Source organism: Symphalangus syndactylus, chromosome 19, assembly GCF_028878055.3.
Source record: "Symphalangus syndactylus isolate Jambi chromosome 19, NHGRI_mSymSyn1-v2.1_pri, whole genome shotgun sequence".
NCBI classification, from domain to species: Eukaryota; Metazoa; Chordata; class Mammalia; order Primates; family Hylobatidae; genus Symphalangus; species Symphalangus syndactylus.
In genome coordinates, this window is record NC_072434.2 from 57,934,063 (window position 1) to 57,956,959 (window position 22,897).

General features: G+C 38.8%; 1 protein-coding gene across 1 annotated transcript in view; it reads left to right on the plus strand.

Annotated features, from left to right (window-relative positions):
* Positions 1–15,709, plus strand: part of FLVCR1 (FLVCR choline and heme transporter 1) — a 42,879-nt gene extending 27,170 nt beyond the window's left edge. The window contains exons 5-10 of the mRNA XM_055235172.2: positions 1,396–1,499; positions 3,689–3,799; positions 4,293–4,398; positions 4,943–5,054; positions 11,334–11,401; positions 11,564–15,709. Of these exons, the coding sequence (XP_055091147.1) occupies positions 1,396–1,499; positions 3,689–3,799; positions 4,293–4,398; positions 4,943–5,054; positions 11,334–11,401; positions 11,564–11,638 (576 nt within the window). The 3' untranslated portion in view covers positions 11,639–15,709. The remainder of the gene's footprint in view (positions 1–1,395; positions 1,500–3,688; positions 3,800–4,292; positions 4,399–4,942; positions 5,055–11,333; positions 11,402–11,563) is intronic.
* Positions 15,710–22,897: the final 7,188 nt, after the last annotated feature.

Genomic DNA, 22,897 nt, shown 5'->3' on the forward strand with positions numbered 1-22,897 from the left:
CATTCTATGTGGTCTAGTCTGTTGGGCCTAGCGTGGCAGCTCACTCCAAAACAATGGCCTCCCATCATTTTAATATAACATATTTAATCCAGTTTATAAAACACACAGTATGGCCAGGTGCAGTGGCTCACGCCTGTAATCCCAGCACTTTGGAAGGCCAAGGCAGGCAGATCACCTGAGGTCGAGACCAGCCTGACCAACATGGAGAAACCCTGTCTCTACTAAAAATACAAAATTAGCTGGGCATGGTGGCGCATGCCTGTAATCCCAGCTATTTAGGAGGCTGAGGCAGGAGAAACACTTGAGCCTGGGAGGTGGAGGTGGCGGTGAGCCGCAATCATGCCATTGCATTCCAGCCTGGGCAATAAGAGCGAATCCCCATCTAAAAAAAAAAAAAAAAAAAAAAAAAACAGGCCAGGCGCCATGGCTCACACCTGTAATCCCAGCCAAGATAGCACCACTGCACTCCAGCCTAGTGACAGAGTGAGACTCCATCTCAAAAAAACAAAACAAAACAAAATAAACACACACACAATATGGAAAGCAGAAGTTACTATCCCTATGACAATACCTAAGTTTATTTTTAGGAAATAATACGATTGGTTATATGGAAAAAGACAAAACATTTTAAGGGAACTCAGCATAAATATAGATGAATAAATATCAAGTTCCGATTGACCTATCTTTGCTTTTGAAAGGATAAAGCAGTTGTACTATGTAAAAGCTGTCGATTAACCTCCTTTTCAGATATCTATACAATGTCATACCTTGCTTAGTGACAGGAATACCTTCTGAGAAATTCGCTAGGCAATTTCATTGTTGTGTGAATATCATAGAGTGTACTTACACAAACCTGATGGTAGAGCCTATACATACCTAGGCTATGTGGTATAGCCTATTGCTCCTAGGCTACAAACCTGTATAGCATGTTATGCTACTGAATATTGTAGGCAGTTGTAATACAATGGTAAGTATTGTGTATCTAAATATATCTAAACAGAGAAGGTAGAATAAAAATATGGTATTATAATCTTACGGGATCATACTGTATATATGATTCAGAGTTGACCTAAATGTCATTATGGAGCACATGACTATCTATACTTAAGAATCCTAACAAAAATCATTGTACTTCTAACCATAGAGGATTAAGGAAAATGTTCCTTTTTAATTTCTTCTATTATTTTAGGCTTTTTTTCTGGTTTTAAACTATAATGCTTTTATATATTCTTTACCTGCCCTCCCCTCCCACCCTGACACGTGTACTAAATCTTCCTACTGTGTGCTTAGTTTTGTCTAATTATTTTCATTGACTATGAAAAGGCGTGGGAATGTGAAGAGTCTGAATTAGTTAATCCATTTATTTGATCAACTTCTTACGCAAATTTTTTTCAGGGAGAAGAAGTTAATGCTGGAAGGATTGGGCTAACGCTAGTAGTAGCTGGAATGGTGGGCTCTATTCTTTGTGGCTTATGGCTGGATTATACTAAAACATACAAGTAAGTGAAAGTAAATACATGTATGGTGTATAACCAAAGGTATTTTGATTTTAAAGGACAATTTGCTTTTTATTTCAAGAAATTTAAAACATGTTATTACTTAAAGATACGGATTCTAAACACTAGTAGGTTCTCTTCACTTAACAAGTGTTTCATTACTCTATGTATCGTATTATTTTATTGGTCACATTTATTTCAATTTTGAGAACTTGGATACTTTATGAGCCCCTTCTTTCTAACAGTACTCATACCTACCACTTCTGAAGGAATTATTTCTATTCTAAAAAGAGCCATTTCTCAGAAATGTTTGACTTTTGATAGACTTTATCTTGTTTTTTTTTTTTTTTTTTTTTTTGAGGTGGGGTCTCACTCTGTCACCCAGGCTGGAGTGCAGTGGCACCATCTTGGCTCACTGCAACTTCTGCTTTCCAGGCTCAAGTGATTCCCCCACCTCAGCCTCCTGAGTAGCTGTGACCACAGGTGTGTGCCACCACACCCAGCTAATTTTTTGACTTTTTGATAGAGACAGTGTTTCACCATGTTGCCCAGGCTGGTTTTTAACTCCTGAGGTCAGGCAGTCCGCCCACATCAGCCTCCCAAAGTGCTGGGATTACAGGCATGAGCCACTGCGCTCAGCCTATCTTGTTCTTTTCTTATGTTGTGGGCTTAAATGCAAAAACAAAGAAGTATTTCTTTCCAATCAAAAAATTATTATTGAGCATAAGGCTTTATTTTGGTAAGAACTTCTTGGCTAAAGTATCCCCAGACTTCAGTACCACTTAACTGTAATATAATGCATAATGTGAAAATGCTGGCTTGACACAATGTCTTACGCCTGTAATCCCAGCATTTTGGGAGGCCAAGGCAGGTAGATTGCGTGAGGCCAGGAGTTCGAGACCAGCTTGGGCAACATGGTGAAACTCCATCTCTACTGAAAATACAAAAAATAGCCAAGTGTGGTGGTGGGCACCTGTAATCCCAGCTACTCAGGAGGCTAAGGAAGGAGAATTGCTTGAACCCAGGAGACAGGTTGCAGTGAGCTGAGATAGCGTGCCACTGGTCTCCAGCCTGGGTGACAGAGCAAGATACTGTCTAAAAAAACAAAAAGAAAGAATATACTCTGTTAATTGTACATTATATGGAACCACCAAAATGCTAATACCAAAGAAAATGAATGATACCAACTGGGAGACTAAGAAAGGGGTTTCAGAGGCAGCATATTTTGCTCTGGGAGTGAAAAGAATCACCACATTTTGCAACAGGCCAAAACTTCCCCCCTGTACTTGCAAATGAATGAATGAAACTATTAAGGAATAAATGAATGAAATATGGAACTGTGTCCTGTGTACCTCTCAAGGCTCAAGATATATTTGATATTATTAGTCTAAACCCTACCAAAAGTATCTCTAATCTTGAAATTCTTCAAGATAATTCTTCTATAATTTAAGACAACACTTGCTGTAGCTTCATTATTGTAAAGTGATAGCTTAGAGTGAAACCTACTTGATTTATAGATGAAGGGAGCATATGTAAAGGATTAAATTTCTTAAGTCTTTCATCCATTATACATTTAGAAAACTTGATAGGCATAGACGTGTGTTCTTTGCCACTGTGGCTTTCTTCTCAGGGTAACTGCCATTCATTCACCAAACTCGTGTTGTGTACATCTCTCTTAGATGAAAATTATGGCAAGCAATATGTGATCCCTGTTCTTAAGATGTTTGTGGTCTAAATGGAGCAAATAAGGCATTCACATGTGAAAAGTTAAATAATATAACAGACTAAAATAGATGTCATAAGTTTTATAGTGCCAATATGATAAGGGAATTTGGAAGAAAGAGAGACTCTTATAAACTGGTGTGGTTACAGAAGACATTTGGAAGAGGTAGAATTTGATCTGAATCTTGAAATGTGAATAGGGAACTATCCCATTTGGTGGCATAAAAATGATTTTATTCCTATAAAAGGATCCCCATCTGAGCATTCAATATGGTGTGGTTTTCTGGTGCTGCTGAATCTTAAATTAAAAATGCTTTAAAATTTATGCTTTGGTGGATACATATTTCCATAGACAAGAAGGGGTGAACTTTGAAAAACAAAGATTCATTACTGAACAGATAAGAGTGATGATTTTTATATTCCTGGGAGAATCAGACAAAATACTAACAGCTTTGTTGTTTTTGTTTTAGACAGACTACTCTGATAGTTTATATTTTGTCTTTTATTGGAATGGTTATCTTTACTTTCACATTGAACCTTGGATACATTATCATCGTGTTTGTTACTGGAGGGGTGCTTGGGTAAGTATCAGATGTGTTTAGGAGGAATGATAGCATGCTGTTATAATTCTGAAGTATTATTACTCTGGTCTTTAATTTTTTCAGTTCATCCAAAGGTTCTTCAATATTTTAAACTTTAAAGGATTCATTCTATGCATATAAACATGTAATTCTTAAGAACTATTAAAAATTATTTAAAATTGGTTTTTGGTATACCACAGGTAAGAAAAATGGATGAGCCTTACTTAATCTGTGTAACTTTATTTGGTTACAAAAACAATTGACTTATAAAACTAGAAGTAAATTTTTCTCAGAAAAAAATTTGTATTTGTTGCTTCCAGTTCTGTAACCTTGAGCTAATTGGTCAATAATAATAGTTCTTACTTTGACATAGCAACTTCAAAATATTCACTTATTTGGTCATTAGAATAGCCCGACAGGCAGAATGATTGCATCGGTATGTGTTTGTGACTTTCTGTTAATTCTTTCTGTAATTCTGGATTTATTTTCCTAGCTTCTTCATGACTGGTTACCTCCCTTTGGGTTTTGAATTTGCTGTTGAAATCACTTACCCTGAATCTGAAGGTACTTCATCTGGTCTTCTTAATGCTTCTGCACAGGTAAACCTCCGATTTCTCTAAACCTGAGATGATTATTGTACGAGATATGAGTAATGAGTTTGACCATGGTTTTATTTGTTGTTGTTGTTTTGTTTTTTGGAGACAGGGTCTTGCTGTGCCACCCAAGCTGGAGTGCAGTAGTGCAGTCATGGCTCACTGCAGCCTCAAACTCCTAGGCCCAAGCAATCCTCCCTCCTCTGCCTCCAGAGTATTTGGGACTACAGGTGCACACCAGCATGCCCAGCTAAATTATTTTGTTATTTTTTGTAGAGATGGGGTTTTGCCATGTTGTCCAGGCTGGTCTTGGACTCCTGGGCTCAAACAATTCACCTACCTCAACCTCCCAAAGTGCTAGGATTACAGATGTGAGCCACTGCGCCCAGCCTGACCATGGTTTTTGTTTTAACAATTCAACTTTTTGGTGAATGTTTCTAGAAACCAAATCATATAAACAAAATAAGTTAAGAAAAGTTCTGGTGAAAACTTTATACTTGCTTTAAGTAAGTTCACTTAATAACAAATTATTTTTCTTATTGTATTTTAGATATTTGGAATTTTGTTCACATTGGCTCAAGGAAAGCTCATATCAGACTATGATTCTAAGGCAGGAAACATTTTTCTCTGTGTCTGGATGTTTATAGGCATCATTTTAACAGGTAAATTAGGGCGTTTGCCTGGCAAAAGGACTTGTGTCATGTGTTAATTTTCATGTATATTGCTTCTCAATAGCTTGGCAGAACTCAAGGGGAAAAAATGAGATAAAAAGCAGGACATTATTTGTTTTCTTCTAAGGACATGAATCTGTTACTTCATTTTGCAGATTTCAAATTCAATACAGTTACTCTGCATAGCAAGCAAAACTGTTGTAATAAGAGTAGTAAAGGCTGGGTGTGTTGGCTCATGCCTGTAATCCCAGCACTTTGGGAGGCAGAGGCGGGCAGATTACTTGAGGTGAGGAGTTTGAGACCAGCCTGGCCAACACGGCGAAAACCCGTCTCTACTAAAATCAGCCAGTTGTGGTGGCGCGCACCTGTAGTCCCAGCTACTTGGGAGGCTGAGGCAGGAAAACTGCTTGAACCCAGGAGACAGAGGTTGCAGTGAGCCAAGATCGCACCAGTGCTCTAGCTTGGGCAACAGCAAGACTCCGTCTCAAAAAAAAAAAAAAAAAAAAAAGAGTAGTAAAGACCTGGAGTTGGGAAGACCTGGCCTCAAATTCCGATTCTGCTGCTCACTGGGAGTGTGACTTTAGACAGGTTGCTTAACCTCTCAAATCCTCCTTTCCTTATTTATATAATGGGGTGTTAAAGCCTGTTTTATAGGGTTACTGTGAGGATTAATTGAAATAGTTCATGAAAAGTCCTAGTTTCTGGCACGTGGGACGTGCCTAACACGTGTTGCTATTGTTATAATGTGGTAGAGGTGGTAGGCAGTCAAGTGGTGGTGGTGGAAATAGTATGTGGAATCCTTAGCTAGTGCTTATACTTCTTAGGTATAGTCATCATAGGCATGGGCAGCAAAGAAAATAGCGCTCAGTCTCCAGAGGAAGAGAATGTCAAAGAATTTTTATCCATAGTTTGCCCATGCACATGGGTGTACAATAGATTTGGAAGCAAGACTTATGTTCAGAACTTTTTTCAGGTGCATACTTTTAAAATGTCATCATTCCCTAAACATTACAGTATAACAGCTATTTACATTGTATTAGGTATTAGTAATCTAGAGATGGTTTAAGTACATAGGAGGATGTGTGTACGTTATATGTAAATACTACCCAGGGGTGTCCAGTCTTTTGGCTTCTCTGGACCACATTGGAACGAGAATTGTCTTGGGCCACACATGAAATACTCTGATACTAATGATAGCTAATGAGCTAAAAAGAAAAACTTGCAAAAATCTCATAATGTTTTTTAAAAATTTGTGAATTTGTGTTGGGCCACATTCAAAACTGTCCTGGGCCACATTCAAAACTGTCCTGGGCCACATTCAAAACTGTCCTGGGCCACATATGGCCTGCAGACCACAGGTTGAACAAGCTTATACTACACCATTTCATATAAAGGCCTTGAGCATTTGTGGATTTTGGTATCGGAGGCGGGGTCTTGGAATCAATCCCCCGCAGATACCAAGGGAGATTGTGCTTCGTTGATCTAGTTATAACTTAGTTGGAGGATACAATCTATCAGAAAAATGTGAATCAGAATTTCTTCTACTGTTTGTTGAATACCTGATCATTCTTTGTGAAACCTTCAATATGAAATCTCACCAGTGATAAACATTTTGGATATACACAACTACCTAAGGTCATTCACTCATTATTGTATGAATGATAGGAACCTGAGCATTCATTCATGAAGCTAACAGAAAGTGAATGCACTCTTGTTTCCTCAAAGAAAAACATCTTATCACAGGGAGTTTTTCCCCCTGTCCAGTTAGTAAAATAAAACATACAAAACTGTGAAATATGTAATACATTAACTACTTTAACTATTGTTCTTTCATAAGTAATTCCATGTTGGTTCTTAATTTCTAGGCAAGTACTATATCTTATCTAAGACTATTACTATTGGCTGGACGTGGTGGTTCATGCTTGTATTCCTAGCACTTTGGGAGGCTGAGACAGGTGGATCATTTGATGTCAGGAGTTCAAGACCAGCCTGACCAACATAGTGAAACCCTGTCTCTACTAAAAATACAAAAAAATTTAGCCAGTTGTATGGGCGCACACCTGTAATCTCAGCTACTTGGGAGGCTGAGGCAGAAGAACTGCTTGAACCTGGGAGGCGGAGGTTGCAGTGAGTGGTGAAGATCACACCACCACTCCAGCCTGGGTGACAAAGCGAGACTCCGTCTCAAAAAAAAACAGTATTATTGTTATACCAAAGAAGGGAGCAGTTTTGTAATCCTCCTTCAAATTACTTTTACAAGAGATTCATGAATACTAATTCAAACAAATCAAGTCTAGAAAATTAAGAAGTGAAAATAGATCTTTAAAATTAGTTTCGCATTGATGCTTTTACCATCTCAAATGCTAATTAATTTCTCTCATATGTTGAGTATTTTACTAGAGAGCTTTATTATTTTTATATCTGTTATGGTCATCTGTGATAGTGATCTTTGGTGTTAACTATTGTAATTGTTTGGGGGCATCATGAACTACACCCATAAAAGACGGTGAACTTTTTTTTTTTTTTTTTTTTTTGAGACAGAGTTTCACTCTTGTTGCTCGGGCTGGAGTGCAATGGCGTGATCTTGGCTCACTGCAACCTCCGCCTCCCAGGTTCAAGGAATTCTCCTGCCTCAGCCTCCCGAGTAGCTGGGATTACAGGCATGCACCACCATGCCCGGCTAATTTTGTATTTTTAGTAGAGATAGGGTTTCTCCATGTTGAGGCTGGTCTTGAACTCCTGACCTCAGATGATCCGCCTGCCTCAGCCTCCCAAAGTGCTAGGATTACAGGCGTGAGCCACCGCGCCCGGCCTGATGGTGAACTTAATAAATAAATGTTTTGTGTGTTCTGACTGCTCCACTGACCAGTCATTCCCACATCTCTCTTCCCCTTGTTGGGCTTCCCTATTCCCTGAGGCACAACAATATTGAAATCAGGGCCCTGATTAATGCCCCCAAATTAATACCCCTACAGTGGCCTCCAAGTGTTTAAGCGAAAGGAAGAGTAGTAAATCTCTCCTCTTAAATCAAAAGTTAAAAATGATTAAGCTTAGTGAAGAAGTCATGTCAAAAGCCCAGATAGGCCAAAAGCTAGGCCTTTTGCACCAAACAATTAGACAAGTTGCTAATGCAAAGGAGAAATTCTTAAGGGAAATTAACAATGCTACTCCAGTGAACACACAAATGATAAAACAAACAGCCTATTGATATGGAGAAAGTTTGAGTGGTCTTGTTAGAAGATCATACCAGCCACAACATCGCCGTAAGCCAAAGCCTAATCTAGAGCAAGGCCCTAAATGTCCAATTCTGTGAAAGCTGAAATAGGTGAGAAAGTTGCAGAAGAAAAGCTGGAAACTAGCAGAGGTTCAGTTTGTGAGGTAAGGAAAGAAGTTGTCTTCATAACATAAAAGTGCAAGGTGAAGCAGCAAGTGCTGATGTAGATGCTGAAGTAAGTTATCCAGAAGATCTAGCTAAGATGATTGATGAAGGTGGCTACAATAAACCACAAATTTTCCATGTAGATGAAACAGGCTTATACTGGAAGAAGATGCCATCTAGGACTGCCATAGCTAGAGAGGAGGAATCAATGTCTGGCTTCAAAGGACAAGCTGACTCTCTTGTGAGGGGTTGATGCAGCTGGTGACTTTAAATTGAAACTAATGCTTGTTGACCATTCTGAAAATCCTAGGGCCTTTAAGAATTAGGCCAAATTTTCTCTGCCTAAGCTCTAACAATGGAACAATGAACCTGAACCCCGTAGTTGATAGTACATCTGTTAATAGCATGGTTTGCTGAATATTTTAAACCCATTGTTGAAGCCTGCTACTGAGAAAAACATTCCTTTCAAAATATTGCTGTTCTTTGACCAATTCACCTGTTTACCCAAGAGCTCTGATGAAGACGTACAAGGAGATCAATGTTGTTTTCATGTTTGGAAACACAGCATCCCTTCTGCAGGATCAAGGAGTAATTTCAACTTTCAAGTCTTATTCTTTTAAGAAATACATTTCAAAAGGCTGTAGCTGCCAGAAATAATTATTCCTCTCTTAGATCTGAGCAAAGTAAATTGAGAACTTTCTGGAAAGGATGCACCATCCTAGATGCCATTAAGAACATTCTTGATTCATGGGAGGAGGTCAAACTATTAACATTAACAGGAGTTTGGAGGAAGTTAATTCACATTCTCATGGATGATTTTGAGGTGTTCAAGACTTAAGTGGATGAAATAGCTGCAGATGTGGTGGGAATAACAAGAGAACTGGAATTAGAAGTGGAATATGAAGAGGTAACTGAATTGCTGCATCTCATGGTAAAACCTGAACAAATGAAGGGTTGCTTCTTTTTTTTTTTTTTTTTTTTTGAGACGGAGTCTTGCTTTGTCGCCCAGGCTGGAGTGCAGTGGTGCGATCTCGGCTCACTGTAAGCTCCACCTCCCAGGTTCAGGCCATTCTCCTGCCTCAGCCTCCCGAGTAGCTGGGACTACAGGTGCCTGCCACCACGCCCGGCTAATTTTTTGTATTTTTAGTAGAGACGGGGTTTCACTGTGTTAGCCAGGATGGTCTTGATCCCCTGACCTCGTGATCCGCCTGCCTCGGCCTCCCAAAGTGCTGGGATTACAGGTGTCAGCCACTGCGCCTGGCTGGGTTGCTTCTTATGGATAAGCAAAGAAAGTGTTTTCTTGAGTTGGAATCTACTAGTAAAGATGCTGTAAATATTGAAATGACAACAAAGGATTTAGAATATTATATAAACTTAGTTGATGAAGCAGTGGCGGGGTTTGAGAGGATTGACTCCTGTTTTGAGGAAGTTTTGTGGGTAAAATGTTATCAAACAAGTACTGGACACAGATCTTCCGTGAAAGGAAGAGTTGATTAATATGGCAAACTTCGTCACTGTCTTACTTTAAGAAATTGCCACAGCCACTCCCACCTTCTAGCAACCACCACCCTGATCTGTCAGCAGCCATCAACATCAAGGCAAGACCCTCCACCAGCAAAAAGATAACTTGCAGAAGGCTTGGATAATCATTAGCATTTTTTAGCAGTAAAGTGTTTTTTGTTTTGTTTTGTTTTGTTTTTTTGAGATGGAGTTTCGCTCTTGTTGCCCAGGCTGGAGTGGAATGGCGCCATCTGGGCTCACTGCAACCTCTGCCTCCTGGGTTCAAGTGATTCTCCTGCCTCAGCCTCCTGAGTTGCTGGGATTACAGATGCCCACCACCACAACCAGCTAATTTTTGTATTTTAGTAGAGATGGGGGTTTCACTATGTTGGCTAGGCTGGTCTCCAACTCCTGACCTCAAGTGATCCTCCTGCCTCGGCCTCCCAAAGCGCTAGGATTACAGGCATGAGCCACCGTGCCTGGCCAGTAAAGTGTTTTTAAATTAAGGCATGTAGATTGTTTTTTTTTTAGATATAATGCTATTGCAAACTTTAAATAGACTACAGTATAGTATAAACATAACTTTTTATGCACCGGGAAACCAAAAAATACGTGCAGTGGTACAATCTCTGCTCACTGCAACTTCCACCTCCCAGGTTCAAGCAATTCTCCTGTCTCAGCCTCCCTAGTAGCTGGGACTACAGGCGTGTGCCGCCACGCCCGGCTAATTTTTTGTGTTTTTAGTAGAGATGGGGTTTCACCATGTTAGCCAGGATGGTCTCGATCTCCTGACCTTGTGATCCATCCACCTCGGCCTCCCAAAGTGCTGGGATTACAGGCGTGAGCCACCATGCCCAGCAGTATTCACTCTTTTGTGGTGATCTGGAGCTGAACCCACAATATCTCTGAGATATACTTGCATTCCCTTCTGCCTAGAATGCCTTCCTCTCCTCTTGTCTGCTTGACAAGTTATTACTCAGTTTTTTCCAGTATCAAGTATGTCTTCTCTGGAAAGCCTTCTCTAATTTCCTTTGGCTGACATAGACTTTTTTGCTCCCACTTCCCCACCATACCTTGCAATTATCACACACTGTTATGCTTGTTTAAATGTCAAGGTTTCCCTAGATTGGAGAGTCCTTTAAGAAAAAGAATTACACTTTTCATTTTTGTATCATTGGTTGCCAGCATTCCCGTATTTGTTCAATAATGAATGACTTATTAATTGTTAACAACTTTAGAGGGGTACTATTATTTTTCAGGCTGTTGGGATGCTATTAAATATCATGACACTACAGTGTATTAAATTTGACAATACCAGAAAGACTTTGAGCTGCTTTTTAAACAAATCTTCACATAACAGTTTATAGTAACTTGATGCCCCTCTGTTTCAGCATTAATCAAGTCTGATCTGCGAAGACACAACATAAATATAGGAATTACAAATGTTGATGTTAAAGCTGTAAGTAATGAATATTTTTATGATTATACTGTTAAGTATGTATAGAATAAATGTGAAACCATGTTTTTTTATTTAGCTATTTTCCCCCCAGTCAACTGTTGATCTGTTATAATAGGATATGCCAGATGCTATACATTTTTAATCTTCTGATTGTTTTTATAGGTACCAGCTGACAGTCCCACAGACCAAGAACCAAAAACGGTTATGTTGTCCAAGCAGTCAGAATCAGCAATTTGAAGAGAAAGGAAAAGTTACTGTCCTGTAGTAATTGGGTACAATGTGATCATCCTTGGAGAGAGATGTGAGCACCAAGGCTGGATTTGTATGTCGTGGGGGAATAGACACACTTACTTGAAAATTGCCATATGAACTCTAAATGCATAATTATTATTTTGCTTAATTGTTAATTTACGGGAAATTTTCCTAAAATTCTTCTGTTTACATCATGTTAACACTACTATTTATCTAATTAGTATCCGGTTTTTAGTCTTATATTGTATCTGAAAGTAAGCTTCTTGACATTTACTTTTTAAAAGTCGATGTTTTTCTTTTTTGTAGAAAATGGAAGCTTAGAAGACTTTTTAAAGTGATAATATGGGGTGTTCAGTCCCCATAAGATATAATAGTTCATGCAGTTTATATATTAAAATATCCAGTGGAACTAAATGTACAATATATTCCTAATTGGCTGCTTTTTCACTGTGCTGACCAGCTGTTGAAGCCACTTCAGTATGAGTACAACATACCAACATGACACTACTCACCCACAAAGGACAGCATTGGGATCAGGCTTTCAGATGACCTCTAAGATTTTTCCCATTTATTGTGCTCTTGTTACAAAGTACTTTTTAACACAGGCAGTCAATAGCTACAAAAACTATTCTGTGTACAGATTCTACCCCGACTTTGGTCTTAGAATTATGTTCTAATTAAGGAGCCTGGTTACAGGTTCATTCTATCTTGAGTTCTTTTCTGTGCTGCCTTCCTATCATGGATAAATGCTAACACTGTATTTTTTTCACTCCAACTTGAGATAGAGTAGTTTTGTACCCGTTGCCTTTTTTTCTTTTAAACTCTCTTTCTTTTTTTTCTTTCCTGATGTATAACTTTCTAGTAAGACAATTTCATCATATATGTTACTGGCTATTTCATGTATCACATCCTATATTTTGCCTTGAAGATTCCTGAAATAAGGAAATCTGTAATAACTTCGGATAGCCTACATGTCCCCATTTAGTGGAGACCTCTTGAATGCTGTTTGAATTCTGCAGTATCATTTTTATGACCATTCTCCTTTGAGGAATACTATGTCCAGGTACATGCTCCATCAGTGTGCCGGGAGAGTGAATTCTTTTCTTCACTGCAGAGTCATTACACTGTTGGAACAGTCTGCTCTTTTACATGCTCAGGTAGGGAAAATAGGACCAAATATATTTCCACAGTGCCTACCACTGTGTCATGTTTACAGTGAGAGTTTAAATATTGTTGATGTCCTGACTCTCTGAGCTCATAGGGAGTATCTTCATAGTAATGACATTTGATCAGCCATAAAATTTACATTATGTTCATATGCAGCCAAAAAAGCTAGTCAGGTGATGAATACCCTTGAAGTGAATAGCAATTTTGATTTAGGCAGTGTGTTAGGCCATCCTTGCATTGCTATAAAGAAATATTTAGGCCGGGCACAGTGGCTTATGCCTGTAATCCCAGCACTTTGGGAGGCTGAAGCGTGTGGATCACCTGAGGTCAGGAGTTCAAGACCAGCCTTGCCGACATGGTAAAACCCCATCTCTACTAAAAGAAAAAAATACAAAAAAAAAAAAAAAAAAAAAAAAAAAAAAGGCCAGGCGCTGTGGCTCATGCCTGTAATCCCAGCACTTTGGGAGGCCAAGGCAGGTGGATCATGAGGTCAGGAGTTCAAAACCAGCCTGGCCAAGATGGTGAAACCCTGTCTCTACTAAAAATACAAAAATTAGCCGGGCGCAATGGCAGGCGCCTGTAATCCCAGCTGCTCGGGAGGCTGAGGCAGGAGAATCGCTTGAATGCGGGTGGCAGAGGTTGCAGTGAGCCAAAATCACACTACTGCACTCCAGTCTGGGAGATAAAGTGAGACTCTGTTGCAAATAAATAAATAAATAAATAAAACCTGAGGTTGAGCATGATGGCTCACACCTATAATCCCAGCACTTTGGGAGGCTGAGGTGGGTGGATCACTTGAGTCCAGGAGTTGAAGGTCTGGCCAACATGGCGAAACCCCATCTCTACTAAAAATACACACACACACACACACACACACACATACACACACACACTAGTCGGGCATGGTGGCACACGCCTGTAGTCCCAGCTTCTTGGGAAGCTGAGGCATGAGAGTTGCCTGAACCTGGAAGGCGGAGGCTACAGTGAGCTGAGATTGCGCCACTGCACTCTAGCCTGGGTGACAGAGCAAGACTCTGTTTCAGGAAAAAAAGAACAGAAATACCTGAGACTGGGTAATTTATAAATAAAAGAGGTTTAAGTGGCTCACAGTTCTGCAGACTGTGTAAGCATGGCACCAGTGTCTGCTCGGCTTCTGGGGAGCCCTCAGGGAGCTTTACTCGTGGTGGAAGCCTAAGTGGGAGCAGAGATGTCACATGGCGAAGCAGGAGCAAGAGAGCAGGGAGGTGCCATATACTTTCAAACAACCAGATTTTGTGAAAACTCACTACTGCAAGGACAGCACCAAGCCATGAGGGATCCACCCACAGGACCCAAACACCTTCCATTAGGGCCAACCTTCAACATTGGGGATTACATTTCAACATGAGATTGGAGGGACAAGTATCCCAACTATATCAGGCAGAATATATGCATTAATATATATTGAAATTGTAACATTCTCTGTAATCAAGTAACTGTAAATTTTGTAGAATCTGACCCTGGGGAATGTGTTACCTAAAGAATTTGACTAAGAATCAGGAATTCTGTGTCCATGTCCTGGATGTATTTCTGTATGTTCCTATAACTCTGGACAAGTCATTAAACCTCTCTGGGCAGCATTTTCCTCATCCATGAAATGAATGTGTTCAGTTGGATCTCAAAGATCTTTTCAAAATATTAAATGCTATTAATCATGGAATAGACCAAATTATTATATCACAGGGACTTGAATCCAGCCAGAGAAAAATTCCCTGGACAATCGGATAAACAAATGTGATTGCTACCTTATGGATACAAGGGACTTTTACATTTCTTTTTAGCCTTTTTAGTCAGTTGAGGATAACTCAAGCAGAGTATGTCCAATCATTAGCTTCCTTTGATACTTACATTACAGGTAAAAACGGCCAAAAATGTATTTTAAGGTCTCTCCCCAAATAATTGTTTTTATTCTTAAACTATCAATGTTGTTTAAAATAATCATGTACTTGTTGAGTTCCTGAGGTTTTGAACAAATTACAAATAAAATTTAGAATACTTTATTTCTGAAAAGCATATACATATATGTTATGTGTATTTTTCCTTGTTGATTAGAAAGGGGGTGAAATATGTGACAGAATGCAAAATGAATTGATAATTTTTCTGTATTTTGAGTGAAAGTTGTCTGTAATATGTCAAGCAAGAATGTTATAATTCTATAGTAATGTGTGACTTAATGACAGAGCTACATTCTGAGAAATTTGTCATTAGGTGATTTCATCATTGTGTGAACATCATGAAGTGTACTTACACAAACCTAGGTGGTAGAGCCTACTACACACCTGGGCTAGATGGCAAAGCCTGTCGCTTCTAGGCTACAGACCTGTACAGCATGTTACTGTATTGAATACTGTAGGCAATTGTAACACAATGGTATTTGTGTAATCTAAACATAGAACAGATAATATATTGTCCTACAATGTAACAATGGCTGTGGCATCACTAGGTGATAGGAATTTTTTAGCTCCATTATAATCTTATAGGATCTCTGTCATATGTGGTCCATTGTTGATCGAAACATGACTGTATGTCGTATTTTCAGAAAATGGAATAGGTAATCATCACTTACTTATGTGAATTTTAATCAAATGATTTAGGAAAGAAACTGGATGTTTCAAAAGCTGTTGCATTTATTATAAATGTCACAAATACAGTGCTTGCCTTTTGAGAATGTTGGAGAGATGTCTTTAAAAAACATGTTTGTGTGTAAAAATGTGTCTATATGCAATAGCTAGAAAAATGCCCATGTCTTAAGTCATTACTCATGTTCTAAATTTTGTTCTTTGTACTATTTATCTGTATGCTTGTTCTTCAGTATTTCAGACTCAAAATAAATTTATTTTTTTATGTTAATTTTCTATGAGTTTTTGAAAAATTCCGATGCTTAGGTACACATGGGGAGTTTAAAGGGATTATAAAATTTCAGAATGGGCAAAGAGAGAATGAGGTAGTGCATGGAACATAAAATGAGGAAACAAAGTCTACCAGGGTCAGGGCTAAAATAAATACTAAAATATTTTATTCCTTTAAAAGTAACTTTAGAGAGTGATGTTAGCAAGATGGCAGAATAGGAGCTTTATATCATCATTCTTCCACAGAAGCATTGATTTTTACCAGTACTTTCAGGTGATAGTTCTTCTGTAGGAATCCAGAAGTCCTATGTAGAAGTTCCAGCACACCGTTGGAGCAGAAATATCTGAGAACAAATGCATTAAAGAAAAGGAAGAAGAACATTTTCACTTTATCTACATCACTCCTACTTGAAGTTGGCACAGCTTAGTGGCAAGAGAGACTCCCCTCAGTCCACAATTTCTCCCATGGCAGAAGGTGATAGCATAGTGAGTGAGTGATCAGCCCCTAGCTATGTGGGATGCTGCCTGAGAACCCTATCTCTTTCTTGCCCCAATTAAAATACTGAGGTGATTGGCATAGCTAAGCATTGGTAAAGGCTGGGAGCAGGGAAGAAAGGCTCTGAAACCTACTCAGCACTCCACAGACTCCATCAGGAAGCCTATCCACCAGCCACTGGGATACCCTGCATATGGACCTCCTACGTGACCCATGGCCACCCCAAATTCTCTGTGCACCTCACCCACATCTCCCTGAGGCTGGCTTCCCAAGCATGCCACATTGGATAGCAACTGCAAGCATCAAATATAGAGACAGATGGCTTGATTGTGGAATTGAAGCAAGGTACACAAATTTGAGTACTTCAGGGCACCACCCTAGGGAAAACAAACAAGGCTGTCAGCACCTGGCCTGGCTTTGTGGGATTGAGAGAAAGCATATAACTTTTAAGAATCCCCTGCCACAAGTGGGAACAGGTGTTGTGGAGCAGGTGCATCCACAGGAAAGGTAGGAGAGAACCTCAGAATTCCTAGCCAGGCAGATTGATGAAGGCATTTCTCTCCTGAAGTTAGTCAATAAAGACTGGAGGAAGTGATTTTCTTCAAATGCAAGGATAGAAACGGAAGACTTCAAGAAAACAAAAAATGGAAACATGATATCACCTAAGGAGCACAATAATATTACAATAACAAATCCAAAGAAATTGAGATCTATGAATTGCTTGACAATAAATTTAAATTGTTTTAAGAAAATTCAATGAGCTACAAGAGAACAGATATACAACTCTATGAAATCAGAAAAACCATGCATGAACAAAATGGAAGTTCAGCAAAGAAATAGAAATCATAAAAAACAAATTCTGTTGCTGAAGAATACAATCAGAAAGGAAAAATGCAATAGTCAACAGCAGATTTGATCAAGCAGAAGAAAGAATCTGAATTCCAAGACAGGTCATTTGAAAATATGCAGCCAGAGGAGAGAAAAAGAATGAAAAGATTAAAGAGAACTTATGAGATTTATGGAACAACATTAAGAGCTAACATTTGCTTTATGGAAATAAAGGAGAAGAGAAAGAGCAGAAAGCTTATTTAATAAAGAATGGCTGAAAGCTTCTCAAATGTGGGAGAGACACAGACATTAAGGTATATGTCACTCAAAGGTCTGCAATCTGGTTCAACCCAAAGAAGACTTTGCCAAGACACATTACAATGAAACAGTCAATAGTAAAAGAATTAAATTTTTTTCCTTTTTTTTTTTCTCTTTTGTGAGACAAAGTCTCACTCTTGTCTCCCAGGCTGGAGTGCAGTGGCATGATCTTGGCTCACTGCAACCACCTCCTCCTAGGCTCAAGCGATTCTCATGCCTCAGCCTCCCAACTAGCTGGGATTACAGGCGTGCACCACCATGCCTGGCTAATTTTTTTGGCATTTTTAGTAGAGATAAGGTTTCACCATGTTGGCCAGGCTGGTCTCAAACTCCTGGCCTCAAGTGATCCACCTGCCTTGGCCTCTCCAAGTGCTGGGATTACAGGTATGAGCCACTGTGCCCAGCCAAAAATCAAAGAGAATTTTTAAAAGCAGCACAAGGAAAAAGAAGCTTATCACATACAGGGGAGACCCCATAGGTTATCAGATTTCTCAGCAGAAACCTTGCAGGCCAAGAAGAGTAGGATGATATACTCAAAATGCTGAAATTTAAAAAACAAAAATAAACTGCTAACCAAGAATACTTTACCTGATAAATCTGTCCTTCAGAAAAGGAAAGATTAACTTTCCCAGACAAATAAAAACTGAGGGAGTTAAATCACCACCAGACCTACCTTGCGAGAAATGCTAAGTGGAGTTCTTCAAGCTGAAACAAAAGTATGCTAATTCTAATGCTAATATGAAAACATAAAAAGGCATAAAACTCACTGGTAAAGATACGTATATAGTCAAAATCAGAATATTCTAATGCTGCAGTGGTTATGTGTAAATCATTTTAACTCATGTATAGGCTAAAAGATAAAAATATTAAAAATAACTAGCTTTGGTAATTTGTTAATTGATACACAATATAAAAGGATGAATATTGTGACAGCAAAAGCATAAAATGGGGGCATATAAAAGTGTGGAGTTTTTGTGTGTGAACAAAGTTAAGTTGTTATCAGCTTAAAATAGACAATAAGATGTTTTATGTAAGCCTGTTTTAACCACAAAGCAGAAACCTGTAGTAGACACACACAGATAAAGAGAAAGGGATCTAAGTATACTACTAAGGAAAATCATCTAATCACAAAAGACAGCAAGGGAGGAAGAAAAGAACAAAGGATCTTTAAAACAGCCAGAAAACAATTAACAAAATGCCTATAAATTCTTACCTGTCAATAATTACTTTAAATGTAAATGGGTTAAATTATCCAATCATAGACATAGATTGGCTAAATGGATTTAAAAACCAAACTGTATGCTGCTGACCAGAGTCACTTTAGCTTTAAAGATATACATAGGCCGTAAAGGGATGGAAAGAGAGAATACATACAAATGGAAACAGAAATAGAGCAGAGTAGCTTTATTTATTTATTTATTTTTGAGACAGAGTCTCACTCTATCACCCAGGCTGGAGTGTAGTGGCACGATCTCAGCTCACTGCAACCTCCACCTCCTGGGTTCAAGTGATTCTCATGCTTCAGCCTCTCAAGTAGCTGGGATTACAGGTGTGTACCACCACACCCATCTAACTTTTCTATTTTTAGGAAATGGAGTTTCACTGTGTTGGCCAGGCTGGTCTTGAATGCCTGACCTCAGGTGATCTGCCTGCCTTGGCCTCCCAAAGTGCTGGGATTACAGTTGTGAGCCACCGCACCTGGCCAGGGTAGCTATATTTAAATCAGATAAAACGGACTTGAAGTAAAAACTTTGGCCAGGTGTGGTGGCTCACGCCTGTAATTCCAGCACTTTGGGAGGCCAAGGCAGGTGGGTTACCTGAGGTCAGGAGTTCAAGACCAGCCTGACCAATATGGTGAAACCACGATTCTACTAAAAATACAAAAATTAGCCGGGCGTGGTGGCAGACACCTGTAATCCCAGTTACTCAGGAGGCTGAGGCAGGAGAATCACTTGAGCCTGGGAAACAGAGGTTGCAGTGAGTCAAGATTGTGCCACTGCACTCCAGCCTGGCCACAGAGCAAGACTGTTGTCAAAAAACAAACAAACAAAAACACCCACAAAACTTTAACAAAGGACAAAGAAGACTATCATGTAATGATAATGGAGTCAATTGTTTTGTTTTGTTTTTTTTTGAGACGGAGTCTCGCTCTGTCACCAGGCTGGAGTGCAGTGGCATGATCTCGGCTCACTGCAACCTCCGCCTCCCAGGTTCAAGCAATTCCCCTGCCTCAGCCTCCCAAGTAGCCAGTACTATAGGCCTGCACCACCATGCCCAGCTAATTTTTTGTATTTTAGTAGAGATGGGGTTTCACCACATTGGCCAGGATGGTCTTGATCTCCTGTCCTCATAATCTGCCCACCTTGGCCTCCCAAAGTGCTGGGATTACAGACATGAGCCACCGTGCCTGGCCTTAACGGGGTCAATTCTTTAAGAGGATCCAACAAGTTGTGTGTGCATGTGTGCATGTGTGTGTGTGTGCCAACAGTGGACTACCTAAAATTATGCAAAGCAAATATTAACAGATCTGAAAGGAGAAATAGATAGCAGTGGAATTAGTAGGGAATTTCAGTACCCCACTTTCAACAATCGATAGAACATCCAGCCAAAATCAATAAGGAAACATTGGATTTGAATTACGTCTTAGACCACATGGACTTAATGGACATATATCGAATATTCCATCCAGCAGCAACAGAATAAACATTTTCCTCAAGTACACATGGAACATTCTCCAGGATGGATCATATGTTAGGCCCAAGAGAATGTCTTTAAAATACATTTAAATAAGAAATACAATTGAAATAATCACATATTCCTTAAGACATAATATCATATTAAGCAACTTCTCTGATGCTTACAATGATAGAAAATTACACAATTACATATTATTTCACAATGATATGAAATTACCCACCAATAGAAAGAAAACTGGAAAATTCAAAAATATGTAGAAATTAAACAACAGATTCTGAACAACTAGTGAGTCAAAGAAGAAATCAAACAGGAAATCAAAAAATATTTTGAGACAAATGAAAATAGAAATACTTTCTATTTCCATTACCATATCAAAACTGATGGAATGCAGCAAAAATAGTTCAAGGAGGGAAATTATAACAATAAATGCCTACGTGAAGAAATATCTTAAATAAATCACCTAACTTTACACCTGAAGGAACTAGACAAAGAAGAAAAAGGCCGGGCGCGGTGGCTCACGCTTGTAATCCCAGCACTTTGGGAGGCCGAGGCGGGCGGATCACGAGGTCAGGAGATCGAGACCACGGTGAAACCCCGTCTCTACTAAAAATACAAAAAATTAGCCGGGCGCGGTGGCGGGCACCTGTAGTCCCAGCTACTCGGAGAGGCTGAGGCGGGAGAATGGCGTGAATCCGGGAGGCGGAGCTTGCAGTGAGCCGAGATTGCGCCACTGCACTCCAGCCTGGGTGACAGAGCGAGACTCCGTCTCAAAAAAAAAAAAAAAAAAAAAAAAAAAAAAGAAGAAAAAACTAAGCCCAAAATTAGTAGAAGGAAGGAAATAACAAAGATGAGAACAGAAATAAATGAAATATAGACTAGAAAAATAATAGAAAAGATCAGTGAAACTAGGAGTTTTATTTTTTGAAACGAAAAAATTGATGAACCTTAGAGTAAGAAAAAGAGAAGTCTCAAATGAAATTGTAAATGAAAGAGGAGATATTACAACTGATACCACAGAAATACAAAGTATCATGAGACTATTATGAACAACTGTACTTCAACAAACTGGATAACCTAGAAATTGATAAATTTCTAGAAACATACAGCCTACCAAGACTGAGTCATGAAGAGATAGAAAATCTGAGTATACCAATAACAAGTAAGTAGATTGTATCAGTAATCAAAAATTGTCCGTAGAAGAAAAACCTAGGTCCCAGTGGCTCCACTGGTGAATTCTACCACACATTCAAAGAAAATAATACCAGTCCTTCTCAAAGTCTTCCATAAAATTTCAGAGGACGAACACTTCCAAACTAATGGTCAGCATTACCCTGACACCAAAACCAGTCAAGGACATTATAGAAAATAAAATTACAGGCCAGTATCCCTGATCCTCCACAAAACACTAACAAACCAAATTTAACAACACATTAAAAGGATCATACACTATGATCAAATGGGATTTATCCCTGGGATATAAGGATGGTTCAACATACACAATTCAATAAATGTGATATACTATAAGGGTAAAAATTATATAGTCATCTCAATAGATGCAGAAAAAGTATTTGACAAAATTCAACACCCTTTCATGATAAAACCTCAAAAAAAAATAGACATAGAAGGAACTTACCTCAACACAATAAAGACCATTTATGAAAAGCCCACAGCTAACATTATACTCAATGGTGAAAAAGCTGAAATCTCTTCCCCTAAGATCCAGAACAAGGCAAGGAGGTCCACACTTAACACTTCTATTTAGTAGGACTGGAAGTTCTAATATCAGTAATTAGACAAGAAAAAGAAATAAAAGGCATCCAGATCTCAAAGGAAGAATTAAAATTGTGTGCAGATAACATGATCTTATGTATAAAAAACTCTAGAGATTCTATGAAAAAACATTTAAAAATAAATTCAGGAAAGTTGCTGGATACAAAATCAACATATGAAAACAGTTGCATTTTTTTTTACAGTTGCATTTCTATATACTAATGAACTATCTGAAAAACTAAGCAAAAAAATTCATTTACAATAAGATCAAAAAGAATAAAGTACTCAGAAATAAGTTTAATCAAGGAGGTGAAAAATCTGTACAATGAAAACTATAATGCATTGATGCAAGGAATTGAAGACAAATTAATGAGAAGATATCCCAAGTACATGGATCAGAAGAATCAATATTGTCAAAATGTCCAACTACCCAAAGCAACCTTAAGATTAAACACAATCTCTCTCAAAATTCCAATGGCATTTTTCATAAAAATAGAACAATCTTAAAATTTGTGTGGAACCTCAAGAGAACTTGAATAGCTAAAGCAGTCTTGAGAAAGATCAAAGCTGTATCACACTTCCTGATTTCAAATTATATTACAAAGTTACTGTAATCAAAACAGCATGATACTCTCATAAAAACAAACATAGGCCAATGGAACAGAACGCCCAGAAATAAACTCATACATATACTGTCAATTAATCTATGACAAGAATACACAATGTGGAAGGGATAGCCTTCAATAGATGCTGTTGGGAAACCTGGATAACCACATGCAAAAAAAAAAAAAAAAATGAAATTGGATTCTTATCTTACATCATACACAAAACTCAACTCAAATGGATTAAAGACAGGGCAGGTGTGCTGGCTCATGCCTGTAATCCCAGCACTTTGGGAGGCCGTGGTGGAAGGATCACTTGAGCTGGAAGTTTGAGAACAGCTTGGGCAACATAGTAAGACCTTGCCTCTACCAAAAAAAATTTAAAAATTAGCCAGGTGTAGTGGCATGCGCCTGTAGTCTCAGCTACTCAGGAAAGCTGAGTTGGGAGAATCTCTTGAGCCCAGGAGATTGAAGCAGC